General features: G+C 41.7%; 1 protein-coding gene across 1 annotated transcript in view; it reads right to left on the minus strand.

The window, feature by feature from the left end:
- Positions 1 to 546: 546 nt before the first annotated feature.
- Positions 547 to 17,244, minus strand: part of LOC141271615 (uncharacterized) — a 46,868-nt gene continuing 30,170 nt past the window's right edge. Inside the window, exon 4 of the mRNA XM_073681658.1 lies at positions 547 to 686. Coding sequence (XP_073537759.1) covers positions 547 to 686 — 140 coding nt within the window. The remainder of the gene's footprint in view (positions 687 to 17,244) is intronic.

Genomic DNA, 17,244 nt, shown 5'->3' on the forward strand with positions numbered 1-17,244 from the left:
AGGCATCTAGTAGCAGGGCAGCTAGAGTGGTCAGCAGTGATATTTTAGTGTTTTTTTCCAGTTCTCTTCCAACTTACATAGAAATCAAGGTTACGAATAAAGCTGCAGAAGTATCTAGTTCATAACCTAGGGACTGCCTGTATTCAGAAAATGCATGTGTAATATATTAAAAATATGAGAAATATTTACAAAATGTTTTTTCATTCCAGAAAACCACCCTGGAGGTCCACTTGGCCATAAACCTTCACATCCTCCACCCACTGGCAGTATCCATCCATTTCATCATCACAATGTAACAGGATTACCCTCACATCATAACTATTCCAGACCACCTCATACTCAAGATTCAGAAGATTCAAATGAACATCCATTTGATCATCGCAATATGACAAGTCATGATAACTGTTCCAGACCACATTATCCACAAGATTCAGAAGATTCAAATGAACATCCATTTGACCATCACAATGTGACAGGACATGATAACTCTTCCAGACCTTTTCATTCAGAAGATTTGGATGGTGATGATCATCCAAGGCATAACAGTCAAGTTCCAGATGTATTTGGCTCAACCGCACCCAAGACTGGCAATCCTCCACCAGCCAAAGGTCCTAGACCAGTAGGAGGCTCATCACACTCTGGACATTCTGGCAAGTCACCAGCTGAAGCGGTATCACAAGCCAAACCTGGACAGGTAAGTTGAGTAATAATTGATCAATAATGTTTATGATAGGTATTCACTTTCATGGAAAATGTAGGAGATAAACATTGGGGCCTTGATTACAGCTTACAAGGAGATTTTCATTCATCTGTGATTATGCTGTAAATGATGCATAGGGACACATATTTCCAATTTACAAGTCAAGGAATAGAGGGATCACAGCTTATAATGGAGCAGAAAGAGCAGCAAAGTTGGATGTCGCTTAGCTTTTCAAAGAACACAAATGCTAAAGGTAATGTTCTGTACATAATTAGTGTATAATATCTATTTATCTCTGCTAACATCTATTTCAGGGTCCTAAATCTAGACCCAAACGACATGTGAATCATTCTGAGAATCATCCAACAGGAGCTCCACATGGAGATCATACATGCTCAACTCACACACATGAAAGTGGTGCAAGCAGAGCAACACACCCAGCTAACCATGGTGGGGGCAAGCCGGGAGGACCCAAAGGCCAAGCTAAGTTATGATTCTTATTAATCTGTGAGTTGTCAAATTTGAAATATTTATTCTTACATTTATTAATAGTGTATCAATGGCGTGTGATATTTGCCACATTTTGACTTATTATTAAATCAATGTGATGTGCAGACAATGTGCGCACATAATTAATGATGAAAACGTGCATGGAATACAGGGCTGCTCTCTAAATGTTGGTTTTGGGATGCAAGATAGGAGTAATGTTGTAGATACTGGAACTGTCTTCTTGTGACACAATTAAGTCCTTGGTAAAAATAAATATGCAGACAGCCCGATAATTCTAATAACTTGTTAGTGCATAATTGTGTTGTGCTTTAACAGGAGTCTGGGTATATTTCTGTTAATAGTCATAAAATACTGTTAAAAATATGACAGTAAATGCTACATACATATACATAAAAAAGGTTTAAACACATATATAAATACTTTTTAAAATTAAAAAAATAATTCACAAATTATTTAACTCCTTTGGAACAAGGCAAAAGACATAACTGATTTGATTTTTTGTGGATACAGCCGTATGAAGGCTGTGGCTATTTTTTGAATAACAAGAGGGATGAAATTGTGAATAAAATGTAATTTTACAATTTTTTTAAAGTTTTGTTTTTACTCAATTCATTATGCAGTAATACTGACCTGGTAACTAATTCTTCAGGTCAGCATAATTACAGTTATACCAGAATTGTACAGTTTTTCTTTTAACTATTAGTAGTGAAAACATTTTTTAAAAAAAAAACATTTGACTTGCGCCGCCATTTTCTAAGATTCCTAAATTTTTTATTTTAAGATCGGTGGAGCTGGATTAGGGCTTGTTTTTTTGCCTGTCAAGCTGTAATTTTCACATACAGCATTTTGAGGCATATAAAACGTATTTATCACTTTTTATTGCATTTTTTTGAAGAATTACATTGAATTAAAAACCAAAAATCTGGCGTTTGTATTTTTTTTCTCATTTCACCATTCAACAAGTATTTTAAATATTTAATATTTTGATAGACCGGACTTTTACAAACGTGGTAAATGGTAATACCAATATTAATATTATTTTTCTAGTTTTTATTTTAAAACTGGGAAAAGTGGGTGATCCAAAGTTTATATTTGTTTATTTTTTTACTGTTTTTAAAACTTTTTAAATTTAATTACCTTATTTTTTTAGTGCTTATAAGGCACTTTACCTGCAATATTTAACCACGTAATAAGGTCTTCTTTAAAACTCAGTCCATAGCTGGCTTTAGAGGAGTTTCAAACTGGTAGCAACATGGGCCATAATAGCCCATCAGTCTTTCACGACCTAAGCATAGGGGGCCATTGGCAGCAATGCATGCGCTCACTGTCTATCACGTTATTTAAATGCTACTGTCAGTGACTGAAAGCGGCATTTTAATAGCTAAACAGCAATGATGCCATGGGTGTATCAGAAGTGACAGACAGTTGCCCTGTAGTTGGTTGCAGGAGATCTCTAGATTGGCATTACACACACCTTCTTAGAAGCTGTCTCTCTAGGACCCAGCGGCTACCTTCCTCTGGCTAATTAACACCCTGGCCTGGGTGTATAAAAACCTGCTGTGTTCCAGAAGGAGGTGCTGGTGATATTTATTACTCCTTGTGAAGGCTTGAGCAAGAGCAGTACTTCTTCCTCTCTGGTGTTGAGGATGTGTGCGCAGTTGTCTCGAGTTGTCAAAAGCTAAGCAATTTTCCCTTGTTGGTCCTCTTTGTTGTCTTTAGTGTCAGTGGGGATCGACTAGCGCTGATCCCCTTCCTTCCCTAGCCAGGGCCAAACACCAAGGAAAGACAGGGTGAGGTACGAGTGCGGCGATTGGTGAAGAACCAATATAGGGACTTTAGTGGAGACAGGGTGATGCTAGGTCTATCTAGGAGGTCTCCACTCCCCCCCTTTCCTTAGAGTCTGGGCTTCCTTTGCCTCTTCCCTTTGTGTTGCACTAAGTCTTTCCCACACCTTGCGTGACATTTGAATGGTGTTATCGGTGATCGCTGCCATTACAGGCAAATGTCTGCTATGTATTACAGTTAGTATTTTCCCTGTATGGAACAGGCATAGCCCCTGTGCCCGCTGAATATATGCCCACCCTAGCCATGACTAACATATATGGCAGGGTGTGTGAAAGGGCTAATAAATGCACAGAAAAAAAATCTGTGTGATCCTAATGAACAAAAATCCTAAAGTATTCAATTGCTGTAAATTGAGAAGAGACAGTTTGTATAAATAGAGAATATTACAGAATAAATATTTTATTTGTAAAATCATATCATCATTCTAAATTATGATTAATTTTGGCAATATTTTAGATGTCCAGACTTTTCTAACCATCTTTATATTATTTTTGTTTTGCAGGAAGCTGAGAAGAATGATTTCAGAGTTTAGAGAGTTAGCAATCCCTCCATAAATGTAATAGCAAACGTTAGCATGACTGCAAATAAAATAATAATAAAAAACATTTCCATGAAGTTTTGTTTTTTTAAATATATTTTTGTAAAGTTTGAGCATCTTGTAGTAACAGCAATATAGAAGTGAATTAAAGAAACCGAGCCACAAAATCACAGAAACTGTGGACAACTGGGGAACTGCTTTAGGAAAAAAAAGCAATATTTCTCTTACATATACAATCCATTTAGAGAAGAAAAATATCAGGCCTTGTAATATATAGCTACAGATTCTTAAAATTAAAAGTAAAAATGGATCTTTATTGAACTACAGTTTCTGTAACTCCTAGAGTATTACATTTTTTTAAGCCCCACACAGGAGTGTATACAACTTTCCTATAGACTGCATTCACACATCTGTATGAGACGTCTGAGTGTTGTCTGATTTTTTTCAAACACTTGGACCCATTGAGTAGAATAGATGTATACACAAATCCATGAATTGAGATCTGTGTTACTCAAAGAATGTCCTATTTTGATTCATAAGATTCCTGGATAAGAATAGGACATTAAAGTCAGAGACGTACATATAAATCATGAAGTCTCATAGCAGAAGATCTAATTGGGCCTGTCCTCCGCCACAAAAAAAATATTTGGTGTGGTCACAGAAGAGCATATCTCACTACTTTGCAGCCCTTACAAAGCAATTTTCTTCATTAAAGCCCTTAAATTCCCCTTTCATTGCCCCCATAATGTATAATGCCAACAATAGTGCCCCAAAACACAGTATGATCCCCCACAGTGAATTCCTCCACAGTACCTTTTACACCCAACAGTATGTTGACCCTACTGTACCCCTCTTCTCAAACCCTTGATTAAAGTATCGGGATGACCCCCAACATAGTATAATGCCCCAACTGTGACCTCACAAGGTTTATAATGAAACTCCATACAGTATAAAGTCCCCCATACACCCCTCCACACAATATGATGACACCAACACAACCCCCACACTGTTAATGGCCACCACTAGCCAGGTAAACAGTATATTGGCCCCCACACAGCCCTCCAGACAGTATGAGGGACCTCACACAAACCTTCACACTGTATAGTTGCTTGCATACAGTATAATGGTCCCACACATAGCCCTGTAAACAGTAAGATGACAACCACATATACATCCAAACAGTATGATTGCCCTTCCCACATAACCCTGAAAATACTCTAATGGCCTCTCACTTTGCAAACATTATAATCGCCCATCACATAGCCCATACCCCGTATAGCACTTCATAAAGTGTAAAGGCTCCCACATAGCCCTCCATATAGTATAATGGCCCCCACATAGCCCTCCAAGTTCCGGTGAAGGGCCCTTCCCCTCGACTTCCGAGCACTATAGTGGCCGCGTGGTCTGCCACCATTGGCAGTACGCCACAGATTAAACTCTATGGAGATTCGTGAGACATGGATGAAAATTGGAAGGTTTTTGATTTGCTTTTGTTTTTCATCCGTGTCTCATGTATCTGTTGTTTAGTGATAAATTTTATTAAAAATATATGACCTTCTTTTTATTGGATTACAGTCCAGCACGACTCTTTAGTGAGAAAAAAATGGAAGACAAAAAAATGAAAGTGTTTAAGCCCCTTCCGCCTCGAACTTGTTATCACCTTCCAGACCAGGCCAAATTTTTCAATTCTTACCAGTTTCACTTAATGAAGAAATGACTCTGAAGTGTTTCAATATATCCCAGTGATTCTGAAACAGTTTTTTGAGACATCTTGTACTTCATGTTAGTGGTCAATTATGGTAGATATGTTTTGCATTTATTTATGAAAATATTGAAAATTTGGCAAACAGTTTGAAATTTTCACAATTTTCAAACTTTAAATTTTAATAAACCAGATAGTTATATCACATAAAATGGTTAATAAATCTTGACATCCCCATCATTTTTAAACATAATTTTCTTTTGTTAAGAAGTTAGAAGGGTTAGAAGTTAATCAGCAATTTTCCATTTTTCCAGCAAAATTTACAAAACAATTTTTTTAGGGACCACTTCACATTTGAAATGACTTTGAGGGAACTATGTGAGAGAAAACGCCCAAAAGTGAAATCATTCTAAAAACTGCACCCCTCAAGGTGCTGAAAACCACATTCAAGAAGTTTATTAACCCTTTAGGTGTTTCACAGGAATAAAAACAATGTGGAATAAATGAAAATGTAAATTTTCCCACAAAAATGTTGCTTTAGCTCCAAATATTTCATTTTCACAAGGGTAACAGGAGAAAATGCAGCAAGGGCAACAGGAGTTTTGGCATAACATTTTGGCTTTTTGTTGCAATTTGAATTTGTTGCAAATTACACTTGAGATGGGCAAACATGCTTGATGATGCTTGAATATCACTCGAGTATCTGGGTGCTCGGATATGCTCGGCACTTGGCTAGCATTGGCTGGTGCTCAGATTTGAGTTCCCTTCCCGCATGTTAGTTTTCTGTACACAGCCAATAAACGTGTGGGGATTGCCAGCCAGTCACTGCAATGCCGCAGCCATGTTGGTAGAGGCATTACTGTGATTGGCTGACCACATTACATCATCATCAGGGATTATAAAAGAAAAGGCACCACCACGCTCAGCACACTGACGCCATTGCACAGATCAGGGACAGTTCTTATTGGAGGGAGAGAGTGGTTGTCCAGGACTGTATGTGCACGGTTTTACTAATCAAAGCCCTCTAATGTTGATACTGGTGTAGACGCTGAGCCATCATATTATCAGTCCTTCTAAGGGTAACTGTGCTTTGTGTTATTTGTATAAGAAATAGTGTTGAGCGAACATGCTCGACACTGCTCGGTACTCACCCGAGCATCACGCTACTCGGGATGTTCGGCGAGGACCGAGTATTTCCGGGTTACTCGGGCGGGAGCTCGGGTTTCCGCCCTGCATGTTTGGCACTCTTTACAGAGCCAATGAACATGCAGGGATTGTCAGCCAGTCACTGTAATGCCGCAGTCTTGTGGCTTGTGGGCAATACAGTGATTGGCTGGCCGCACAGCGTCACCTCGAGTTTTTAAAACTGGGCGCCGCCATCTTGGACACAGTTGCTCCAGATCAGACAGTGTAGGGACAGCGCTGCTGATTTAGGGAGGGATATATCCTGCGAAATAGTTAGTGTAGGGTCTGTAAAGGCTGCCAGAGCAAACAAACAGTCCTTCTCAGGACTAATATCCATCCCAGATATCAGGCAGGCAGGCAGGCTGTATAGGAGACGCAGTTGTTATACCAGCAAATGCTGCATTACAGTTCTGTGTGCTCCTGTTGCTGAAATTGCTGGACATAGCTCCAGGTCTCGGGGGCCAGGAAAAATCCTTTTTTTTCATCTCAATCATCTTTTTTTTTCCTCCTTCACACTGTACAAATACCCATCTTATTAACCTTTTCGTGTCCCCCAAATATATCTGTTGAAAATAGTCTGGTGTAGGCCCAAGGAATACAAGTGTGGTTTTGCTGTTCCACGGTAAAAAATCTCTATTATCCTGCTTTTGGCATTTTTTGCAGTAAGAAAATAATATTAGTGTCTCCTGATTGTTCAGACACAAATATATCTGTTGAAAATAGTCTGGTATACACCAGTAAATAATATCTGTGGTTTTGCTGTTCCACGGTAAAAAATCTAAATTTTCCTGCTTTTGGCATTTTTTGCCGTAAAAAAAAAAATAATAGTGTCTCCCTGAATTTTCAGACACAAATATATCTGTTGAAAATAGTCTGGTGTAGGCCCGAGAAATACAAGTGTGGTTTTGCAGTTCCACGGGTCAAATTTCTGTATTATCTTGCTTCTGGCATTTTTTGCCGTAAAGAAAAACAATAGTAGTGTCTCTTGATTGTTCAGACACAAATATATCTGTTGAAAATAGTCTGGTATACACCAGTAAATTATAACTGTGGTTTTTGCTGTTCCAAGGTAAAAAATCTCTATTATCCTGCTTTTGGCATTTTTTGCCGTAAAAAAAATAATAGTGTCTCCTGATTGCTCAGACACAAATTTATCTGTTGAAAATAGTCTGGTATACACCAGTAAATTATAACTGTGGTTTTGCTGTTCCACGGTAAAAAATCTCTATTATCCTGCTTTTGACATTTTTTGCCGTAAAAAAAAAACTAATAGTGTCTCCCTGATTTTTCAGACACAATATATCTGTTGAAAATAGTCTGGTGTAGGCCTGAGAAATACAAGTGTGGTTTTGCAGTTCCTCGGGTCAAATCTCTGTGTCATCCTGCTTTTTTGCATTTTTTGCCGTAAAGAAAAACAGTAGTGTCTCCTGATTGTTCAGGCACAAATATATCTGTTGAAAATAGTCTGGTGTAGGCCCGAGAAATACAAGTGTGGTTTTGCAGTTCCACGGGTCAAATCTCTGTATTATCCTGCTTTTGGCATTTTTTGCCATAAAGAAAAACAGTAGTAGTGTCTCCTGATTTTTCAGACACAAATATATCTGTTGAAAATAATCTGGTGTAGACCTGAGAAATACAAGTGTGGTTTTGCAGTTCCACGGGTCAAATCTCTGTATTATCCTGCTTTTTTGCATTTTTTGCTGTAAAGAAAAACAGTAGTGTCTCCTGATTGTTCAGACACAAATATATCTGTTGAAAATAGTCTGGTATACACCAGTAAATTATAACTGTGGATTTGCTGTTCCACGGTAAAAAAATCTCTATTATCCTGCTTTTGGCATTTTTTGCTGTAACAAAAAAACTAATAGTGTCTCCCTGATTTTTCAGACACAAATATATCTGATGAAAATAGTCTGGTGTAGGCCCGAGAAATACATTTGTGGTTATGCAGTTCCACAGGTCAAATGTCTGTATTATCCTGCTTTTTTGCATTTTTTGCTGTAAAGAAAAACAGTAGTGTCTCCTGGTTATTCAGACACAAATATATCTGTTGAAAATAGTCTGGTGTAGGCCCGAGAAATACAAGTGTGGTTTTGCAGTTCCACGGGTCAAATCTCTGTATTATCCTGCTTCTGGCATTTTTTGCCGTAAAGAAAAACAATAGTAGTGTCTCCTGATTGTTCAGACACAAATATATCTGTTGAAAATAGTCTGGTATACACCAGTAAATTATAACTGTGGTTTTTGCTGTTCCAAGGTAAAAAATCTCTATTATCCTGCTTTTGGCATTTTTTGCCGTAAAAAAAATAATAGTGTCTCCTGATTGTTCAGACACAAATTTATCTGTTGAAAATAGTCTGGTATACACCAGTAAATTATAACTGTGGTTTTGATGTTCCACGGTAAAAAATCTCTATTATCCTGCTTTTGACATTTTTTGCCGTAAAAAAAAAACTAATAGTGTCTCCCTGATTTTTCAGACACAATATATCTGTTGAAAATAGTCTGGTGTAGGCCTGAGAAATACAAGTGTGGTTTTGCAGTTCCTCGGGTCAAATCTCTGTGTTATCCTGCTTTTTTGCATTTTTTGCCGTAAAGAAAAACAGTAGTGTCTCCTGATTGTTCAGACACAAATATATCTGTTGAAAATAGTCTGGTGTAGGCCCGAGAAATACAAGTGTGGTTTTGCAGTTCCACGGGTCAAATCTCTGTATTATCCTGCTTTTGGCATTTTTTGCCATAAAGAAAAACAGTAGTAGTGTCTCCTGATTTTTCAGACACAAATATATCTGTTGAAAATAATCTGGTGTAGACCTGAGAAATACAAGTGTGGTTTTGCAGTTCCACGGGTCAAATCTCTGTATTATCCTGCTTTTTTGCATTTTTTCCTGTAAAGAAAAACAGTAGTGTCTCCTGATTGTTCAGACACAAATATATCTGTTGAAAAGAGTCTGGTATACACCAGTAAATTATAACTGTGGATTTGCTGTTCCACGGTAAAAAAATCTCTATTATCCTGCTTTTGGCATTTTTTGCTGTAACAAAAAAACTAATAGTGTCTCCCTGATTTTTCAGACACAAATATATCTGATGAAAATAGTCTGGTGTAGGCCCGAGAAATACATTTGTGGTTATGCAGTTCCACAGGTCAAATCTCTGTATTATCCTGCTTTTTTGCATTTTTTGCTGTAAAGAAAAACAGTAGTGTCTCCTGATTGTTCAGACACAAATATATCTGTTGAAAATAGTCTGGTGTAGGCCCGAGAAATACAAGTGTGGTTTTGCAGTTCCACGGGTCAAATCTCTGTATTATCCTGCTTTTGGCATTTTTTGCCATAAAGAAAAACAGTAGTAGTGTCTCCTGATTTTTCAGACACAAATATATCTGTTGAAAATAATCTGGTGTAGACCTGAGAAATACAAGTGTGGTTTTGCAGTTCCACGGGTCAAATCTCTGTATTATCCTGCTTTTTTGCATTTTTTGCTGTAAAGAAAAACAGTAGTGTCTCCTGATTGTTCAGACACAAATATATCTGTTGAAAATAGTCTGGTATACACCAGTAAATTATAACTGTGGTTTTGCTGTCCCACGGTAAAAAAATCTCTATTATCCTGCTTTTGGCATTTTTTTGCTGTAACAAAAAAACTAATTGTGTCTCCATAATTTTTCAGACACAAATATATCTGTTGAAAATAGTCTGGTGTAGGCCCGAGAAATACATTTGTGGTTATGCAGTTCCACAGGTCAAATCTCTGTATTATCTTGCTTTTTTGCATTTTTTGCTGTAAAGAAAAACAGTAGTGTTTTCTGATTGTTCAGACACAAATACATCTGTTGAAAATAGTGTGGTGTAGGCCCGAGAAATACAAGTGTCGTTTTGCAGTTCCACGGGTCAAATCTCTGAATTATCCACTTTTGGGCCATTTTTACCTAAAAAAAAACTGTTTGAGTATGTCGCTCACAGTTCAGCCGCAAATATTTCTATTTAAAATTTTCTGGTATACCCCAGTAAACAATTACTCTGGTTTTGCCATTCCACGGTAAAAAATCTCTATTATTCAGCTTTTGTTTTTTTTTCCGTAGAGAAAAACAGTAATAGTTTCTCCCTGATTGTTCAGATTGTTTAAAAGAGTCGGGTGTAGGCCAGGGAAATAGAACTGTGTTTCTCCTCTTCCACAGTTCTAATCTACTTTTTATTACCCTTTTTCCATTGATAGTGCGAGTGTAAGCTATTTTACTTCCTTTACAATGGGCGAGGCGCTTGGCAAGGGACGTGGAACTGGACGTTCTGGTGATGGTGCGTGCAGAAGACGGGGCTGTGGCCAAGGTGAAAATGTGCCACAACCAACAGCCACATCTTCTCGCTCCCACTTCTTGACCGAATTACTAGGGAAACACAGAACAACACCAATGTTGCGAGCTGATCAGTGTGAACAGGTTATTAATTGGAGAGCAGATAATACTTCCAGTTACCTGGGCACCACCACCTTCAGTCTGTCTTCCACACGGTCAACTCTTAGTAGCCGTGAGTCTCGACCACATACTCCCCCTCACCCTGATGCTCCTTCCTCCTACCATGCCCAGCGCTGTCAGACAGCAACTGATCCCACAGTTGGACACTCTGAAGAGCTGTTCACTGGTCCATTTCCAGATGTGTGCCCCTCGCCTGCTCGGCTTGAAGTGGTGGAAGAGGAGATCCTATGTAGCGATGCCCAAATATTTGAAAAGCCACGGCCACGGGAAGTCGACGCTGGCAATTTGTCACAAGAGGTGGACAATGACGAGACACAATTGCCAGGAAGTGAGGAGGAGGATCGTGGTGCGAAAGTGGAAGAGAAGGAGGTGGTGGATGATCTAGTAACTGACCCAACGTGGCAGGAGGACATGCAGAGCGAGGCCAGCAGCACACAGGGTGAGGGAGGCAGAGTACCCCAACAGGCAGGAAGAAGCAGTGTGGTGGCTGCACACAGAAGGCGGGCAACAGCTCCCCGTAACACCAACACGAGGGACGTTGCCAGTACAACCTGTAGGTCTTCCAGAGTCTGGAATTTTTTTAAAGACTCTGCTGATAACCCCAAAAAGGCCATTTGTACCACCTGCCATGCCAGCATCAGCAGGGGTGACAAAACTACCAGCCTGACCACCACCAGCATGATCAGGCACATGGCAGCAAAGCACCCGACTTTGTGGGGCGAACCCCAGGGTCCACGACCAGAGTCAGCGGGTGTCACCACTGCTTCTTCCGCTGTTGTGCGTGCAAAAGAACCCCTGTTGTGTGTGCAAGGCAATCCCCTGTCCATACTGCATGCAAAGATGCCCCCTCCTCTCAGTCTTCACTTGTTATGGCAGTTTCTCAAGAAACAGCATCAACATCCACGTCCACGTCCCACCGCAGCGTTCAATTGTCCATATCCCAGACCTTTGAACGAAAGCGGAAATTCGCAGCTAACGCCCCACAGGCCACAGTCCTAAATTCGCACATTTCATGACTGCTTGCATTGGAAATGCTGCCTTTTAGGCTGGTGGAGATGGAATCCTTCCACAACCTTATGGCGGTGGCCGTCCTTCGGTACTCGGTCCCCAGCTGACACTATTTTGCCTGGTGTGCCATCCCCGCACTACACAAGCACGTGTCCCAAAACATCTGCTGTGCCCTCAACAATGCAGTTACTGGGAGAGTCCACCTGACAACGGACACGTGGACAAGTGCTTGTGGCCAGGGACGGTACATCTCCCTGACGGCACACTGGGTAAACATAGTGGAAGCCGGGACTCAGTCGGACCTTGGGACGGAACACATCCTCCCCACACCGAGGATTGCGGGCCCTATGTCAGTCAGAGTTGCCCCCACAGTGTACAGCTCCAGTGCATCATCCTCCTCCTCCTCATGATCAGCCTCCATCTCAGATATCACCACATCAGTTACAAGCTGGAAGCACTGCAGTACTGCCTCCGCCAAGGGGCAACAGGCTGTGCTGAAAATTCTAAGCTTAGGTGAGAAACCTCACCCTGTTTGTGAGTTGTGGACAGCTGTGAAAGAGCAGTCCGATCTGTGGCTGAGACCGCTGAACCTACATCCAGGCATGGTCGTGTGTGACAATGACCGTAACCTGGTGGCGGCTCTGAGGCGAGATCACACACATACCATGCCTGGCTCATGTACTTAACCTCGTGGTTCATCGGTTTCTTAAATCGTACCCCGAGTTGCCAAATCTGCTCGTCAAAGTACGCCGCCTGTCAGCTCATTTTCGCAAGTCGGCTACAGCTTCCGCCGCCATTGCTGTGTTGCAGCAGCGTTTGCAGCTTCCGTCACATCAACTGGTGTGTGATGTCCCCACACGTTGGAACTCTACCCTCCACATGTTGCAAAGGATTTGTGAGCAGAAGACAGCAGTTGTGGAGTACCAGCTGCAACAAGGCCGTAGATATGCAGGTCAGACTCCACACATAAGTCCTCAGGAGTGGACCTGGATGTCTGACATATGTACCATCTTGACAAACTTTGAGGAGTCTACCAAGATGGTGAGAGGTGATGACGCCATCATTTGCATCAGCATTCCACTTGTCTGTCTTTTGAAACACTCTCTGCAGAGAATTAAAGAGGAGGCATTGCAGCCAGAGTATGATGAGATGGATCAAGAAGCCGTAGCGGTCGATTACACACAGCCCAGCCTCATCTCATCCCAACGTGCATTTGGGGACAATGAGGGAGAGGAGGAGGAGGAGGAGGAGGAAGAACAGGAGCTTGTATCGTGCGCTGTAGACGGTAGTACCTGTACAACTGTGATACCGTCGGTTCAGCGTGGGTGGCCTGAGGACAGGGGGGTGGAGGAGGAGGAGGAGGAGGAGAGCATGGTCAGTCGTCATCTTGGTGAGGACACAGAAGTCTTGCCCATTACCAGTCTGGCACGCATGGCTGACTTTATGTTACGCTGCCTTTACCGTGACCCTCGTGTTGTCAAAATATTGGGTGACAGTCATTACTGGTTGGTGACACTTTTAGACCCCCGCTACAAGGAGAACTTTCATTCTCTTATTCCTGAGGTGGAGATGTCTACAAAAATGGGGCAGTACCAGAAGGCCCTTGCTGCAGAGCTGTTAAAAAAATTCCCATCTGAACACGCTAGCGGCAGAGGTCACAGTTCGTTGACCAACCAAGGCGTACAAGCGAGAGAGAGGCAACTCCAATCCAGCAATGGCAGGGGAACACTGTCAACGTTCTGGGACAGTTTTCTGAGACCCGCCCAGCTTACAGGCCCTGAGGAGCGGGGTACTCTCACAAGGAGTGGAAAGTTTCAAAAGATGGTGAGGGAGTACCTTGCCGATCGTACCAGCGTCGTCCGTGATTCCTCTGTGCCTTTTAATTATTGGGTATCCAAGCTGGACACTTGGAATGAACTCGCTCTGTACGCCTTGGAAGTCCTGGCCTGCCCTGCCGCTAGCGTGTTATTGGAGCGTGTTTTTAGTGCCGCTGGGGGAATTATAACTGATAAGCGCACTCACCTGTCAACTGCCAATGCTGACAAGCTGACTTTTAACACAATGAACAAGGGCTGGATTGGGCAAGACTTCTCATCACCACCAAATGACAGCAGAGTAACATAAAGTCAAATCCACAGTGTTATTTCGGGAGGTGTATTCACATGCACCGCTTCACACCCACACATGGGTATACGCTTCCTCATTTTGGCTGTTTTATGTTCTTCTCCTTATCCTCAGCCTCCACCACCACTATACAACCAGGGTGACCGTGGTCTGTGTTGCCATTATTGAAATTTCCTCCGTCCTTATTTTTGTCAGCTTTTGCTTGGAAAGCATAAGCAAAGACTGAGGGAGACCCACTCCCCAAAAATGGGAAAAATATTTTTAAAATGCTGTAATGTATGGCTCTTGTAAGGGGCATTTAAAGCGTATTGTTAAGCTACTGGTACCTCCACCACTTTTCCGAGGGGCATTAAAAGCGTCTTGTTAAGCTACTGGGACCTCCACCACTTTTCCGAGCGACGTTAAAACCGTCTTGTTAAGCTACTGTGACCTCCACCACTTTTCCGAGGGGTATTAAAAGCGTCTTGTTAAACCACTCTGAACTCCACAGCTCTTCCGATGGGCATTGAAATGTTGTTTTTAATTAACTCTAACCTCCACGACTCTTCAAACAGGCAATGCATTTCCTCCTAATTTTTGGCAGCTTTTGCTTGGAAGGCATAAGCAAAGACTATGGGAGACACACTCCCCAATAATGGGAATAATGTTTGTAATATGCTGTACTGCATGGCTCTTGTAAGGGGCATTGCAAGTTCCTCCATGCTAATTTTTGGCAGATTTTTCTTGGAAGGCATAAGCAAAGACTATGGGAGACACACTCCCAATAATCGGAATAATGTTTGTAATATCCTGTACTGCATGGCTCATGTAAGGGGCATTGCAAGTTCCTCCATCCTAATTTTTGGCAGCTTTTGCTTGGAAGGCATAAGCAAATACTATGGGAGACACACTCCCCAATAATGGGAATAATGTTTGTAATATGCTGTACCGCATGGCTCTTGTAAGGGGCATTGCAAGTTCCTCCATCCTAATTTTTGGCAGCTTTTGTTTGGAAGGCATAAGCAAATACTATTGGAGACCCACTCCCCAATAATGAGAATAATGTTTGTAATATGCTGTAGTGCATGGCTCTTGTAAGGGGCATTGCAAGTTCCTCCGTCCTCTTTTTGGCAGCTTTTGCTTGGAAGGCATAAGCAAGGACTATGGGAGACACACTCCCCAATAATGGGAATAATGTTTGTAATATGCTGTACTGCATGGCTCTTGTAAGGGGCATTGCAATTTCCTTCGTCCTAATTTTTGGCAGCTTTTGCTTGGAAGGCATAAGCAAAGACTATGGGAGACACACTCCCCAATAATGGGAATAATGTTTGTAATATGCTGTACTGCATTGCTCTTGTAAGGGGCATTGCAAGTTCCTCCGTCCTAATTTTTGGCAGCTTTTGTTTGGAAGGCATAAGCAAAGACTATGGGAGACACATTCCCCAATAATGGGAATAATGTTTGTAATATGCTGTACTGCATGGCTCTTGTAAGGGGCATTGCAAGTTCCTCCGCCCTAATTTTTGGCAGCTTTTGTTTGGAAGGCATAAGCAAATACTATTGGAGACCCACTCCCCAATAATGGGAATAATGTTTGTAATATGCTGTACTGCATGGCTCTTGTAAGGGGCATTGCAAGTTCATCAGTCCTAATTTTTGGCAGCTTTTGCTTGGAAGGCATAAGCAAAGACTGTGGGAGACACACTCCTCAATAATGGGAATAATGTTTGTAATATGCTGTACTGCATGGCTCTTGTAAGGGGCATTGCAAGTTCCTCCGTCCTAATTTTTGGCAGCTTTTGCTTGGAAGACATAAGCAAAGACTATGGGAGACCCACTCCCCAATAATGGGAATAATGTTTGTAATATGCTGTACTGCATGGCTCTTGTAAGTGGCATTGCTTGTTCCTCCGTCCAAATTTTTGGCAGCTTTTGCTTGGAAGGCATAAGCAAAGACTATGGGAGACACACTCCGCAATAATGGGAATAATGTTTTTAAGATGCTGTACTGTATGGCTCTTGTAAGGGGCATTAAAAGCGTCTTGCTAAGCTACTGCGACCTCCACCACTTTTCCGAGGGGCATTAAAACCGTCTTGTTAAACTACTGTGACCTCTACGTCTCTTCAAAGGGGCATAAAAAGTGTCTTCTTAAGCCACTCTGAACTCCACAGCTCTTCCAAGGGGCATTGAAATGTTGTTTTTAATTAAGTCTAACCTCCACGACTCTTCCAACAGGCATTGCATTTCCTCCTAATTTTAGTCAGCTTTTGCTTTTCAATGCAAAGGCTAAAACTAAGGGAGACCCACTCCCCAATAATGGGTAGAAGGTTTTTAGTACGCTGTAATCCACGTCTGTTTCAAGGGGCATTGCAGTTGATCATAATTTTTTTAAAGCCTTCCATTCACTCCTTAGGCCAACAGTGTACAGGAGACCCAGTTGCTATAAATGGAAAAAATGGTTTAGTTAAGGCCCTCTGACCTCCATGTCATTTCCAAGGGGCATTGGAGTGCCTCAAAATTTTTGGTAGGCATTGCACTCACTGTATGCCCTATAACTGTGTAGCCGAACTGCTCCTTTTGTTACAGAAACATATCCTACAAGACATATCTGGTTGACTGGCCTGATATTGATGTGAATGGTCCCTGTTCCTCCTGCTCTTTCTCCTTTGCCACTGCCTCATCCATCATTTATCACCTGAAGCTTTGTTTTAATGGGAGTCATAGAACTTGGATAGTAGCAGGAAAACAAGCAGCAATCCTCGGAGGAGGTAGGATATGCGCCAAAACGCTGACCACCTCAGGCCTAGCCGCTACTACATACATGCGCTTGCATTCCAAGAAAACAAAGCAGATGCTAACTTCTATCATCATCATCATGCTCCTCACCTTGGCACTCTTAACTCCCCTGATGGAGAAGCCAGGACCCACCGGAGGAGTCTGGTTCTCTGGTGGGCTCGTCCAATGCTGCCCTAAAGCAGGCCGGGCTAAGAAAACTGTGTGGGGGGATGTTCCAAGGAGAAATAGGGGCGGCTGGGGACCAGTTTATGGACACCCGGCTGCCGGGCGGCTGGGGACTGAGTATTAGAGATGAGCGTTGTTCTACTCGAACTGTTCGCCAATCTCAAATTCGAGCTGTTTTGGGCGGTGTTCGAGCCGTTCGGCGAACACGAACAAT

The sequence above is a fragment of the Phyllobates terribilis genome, unplaced genomic scaffold, assembly GCF_046119375.1.
Source record: "Phyllobates terribilis strain yellow unplaced genomic scaffold, ASM4611937v1 Scaffold_5__5_contigs__length_657084704, whole genome shotgun sequence".
Lineage (NCBI taxonomy): Eukaryota > Metazoa > Chordata > Amphibia > Anura > Dendrobatidae > Phyllobates > Phyllobates terribilis.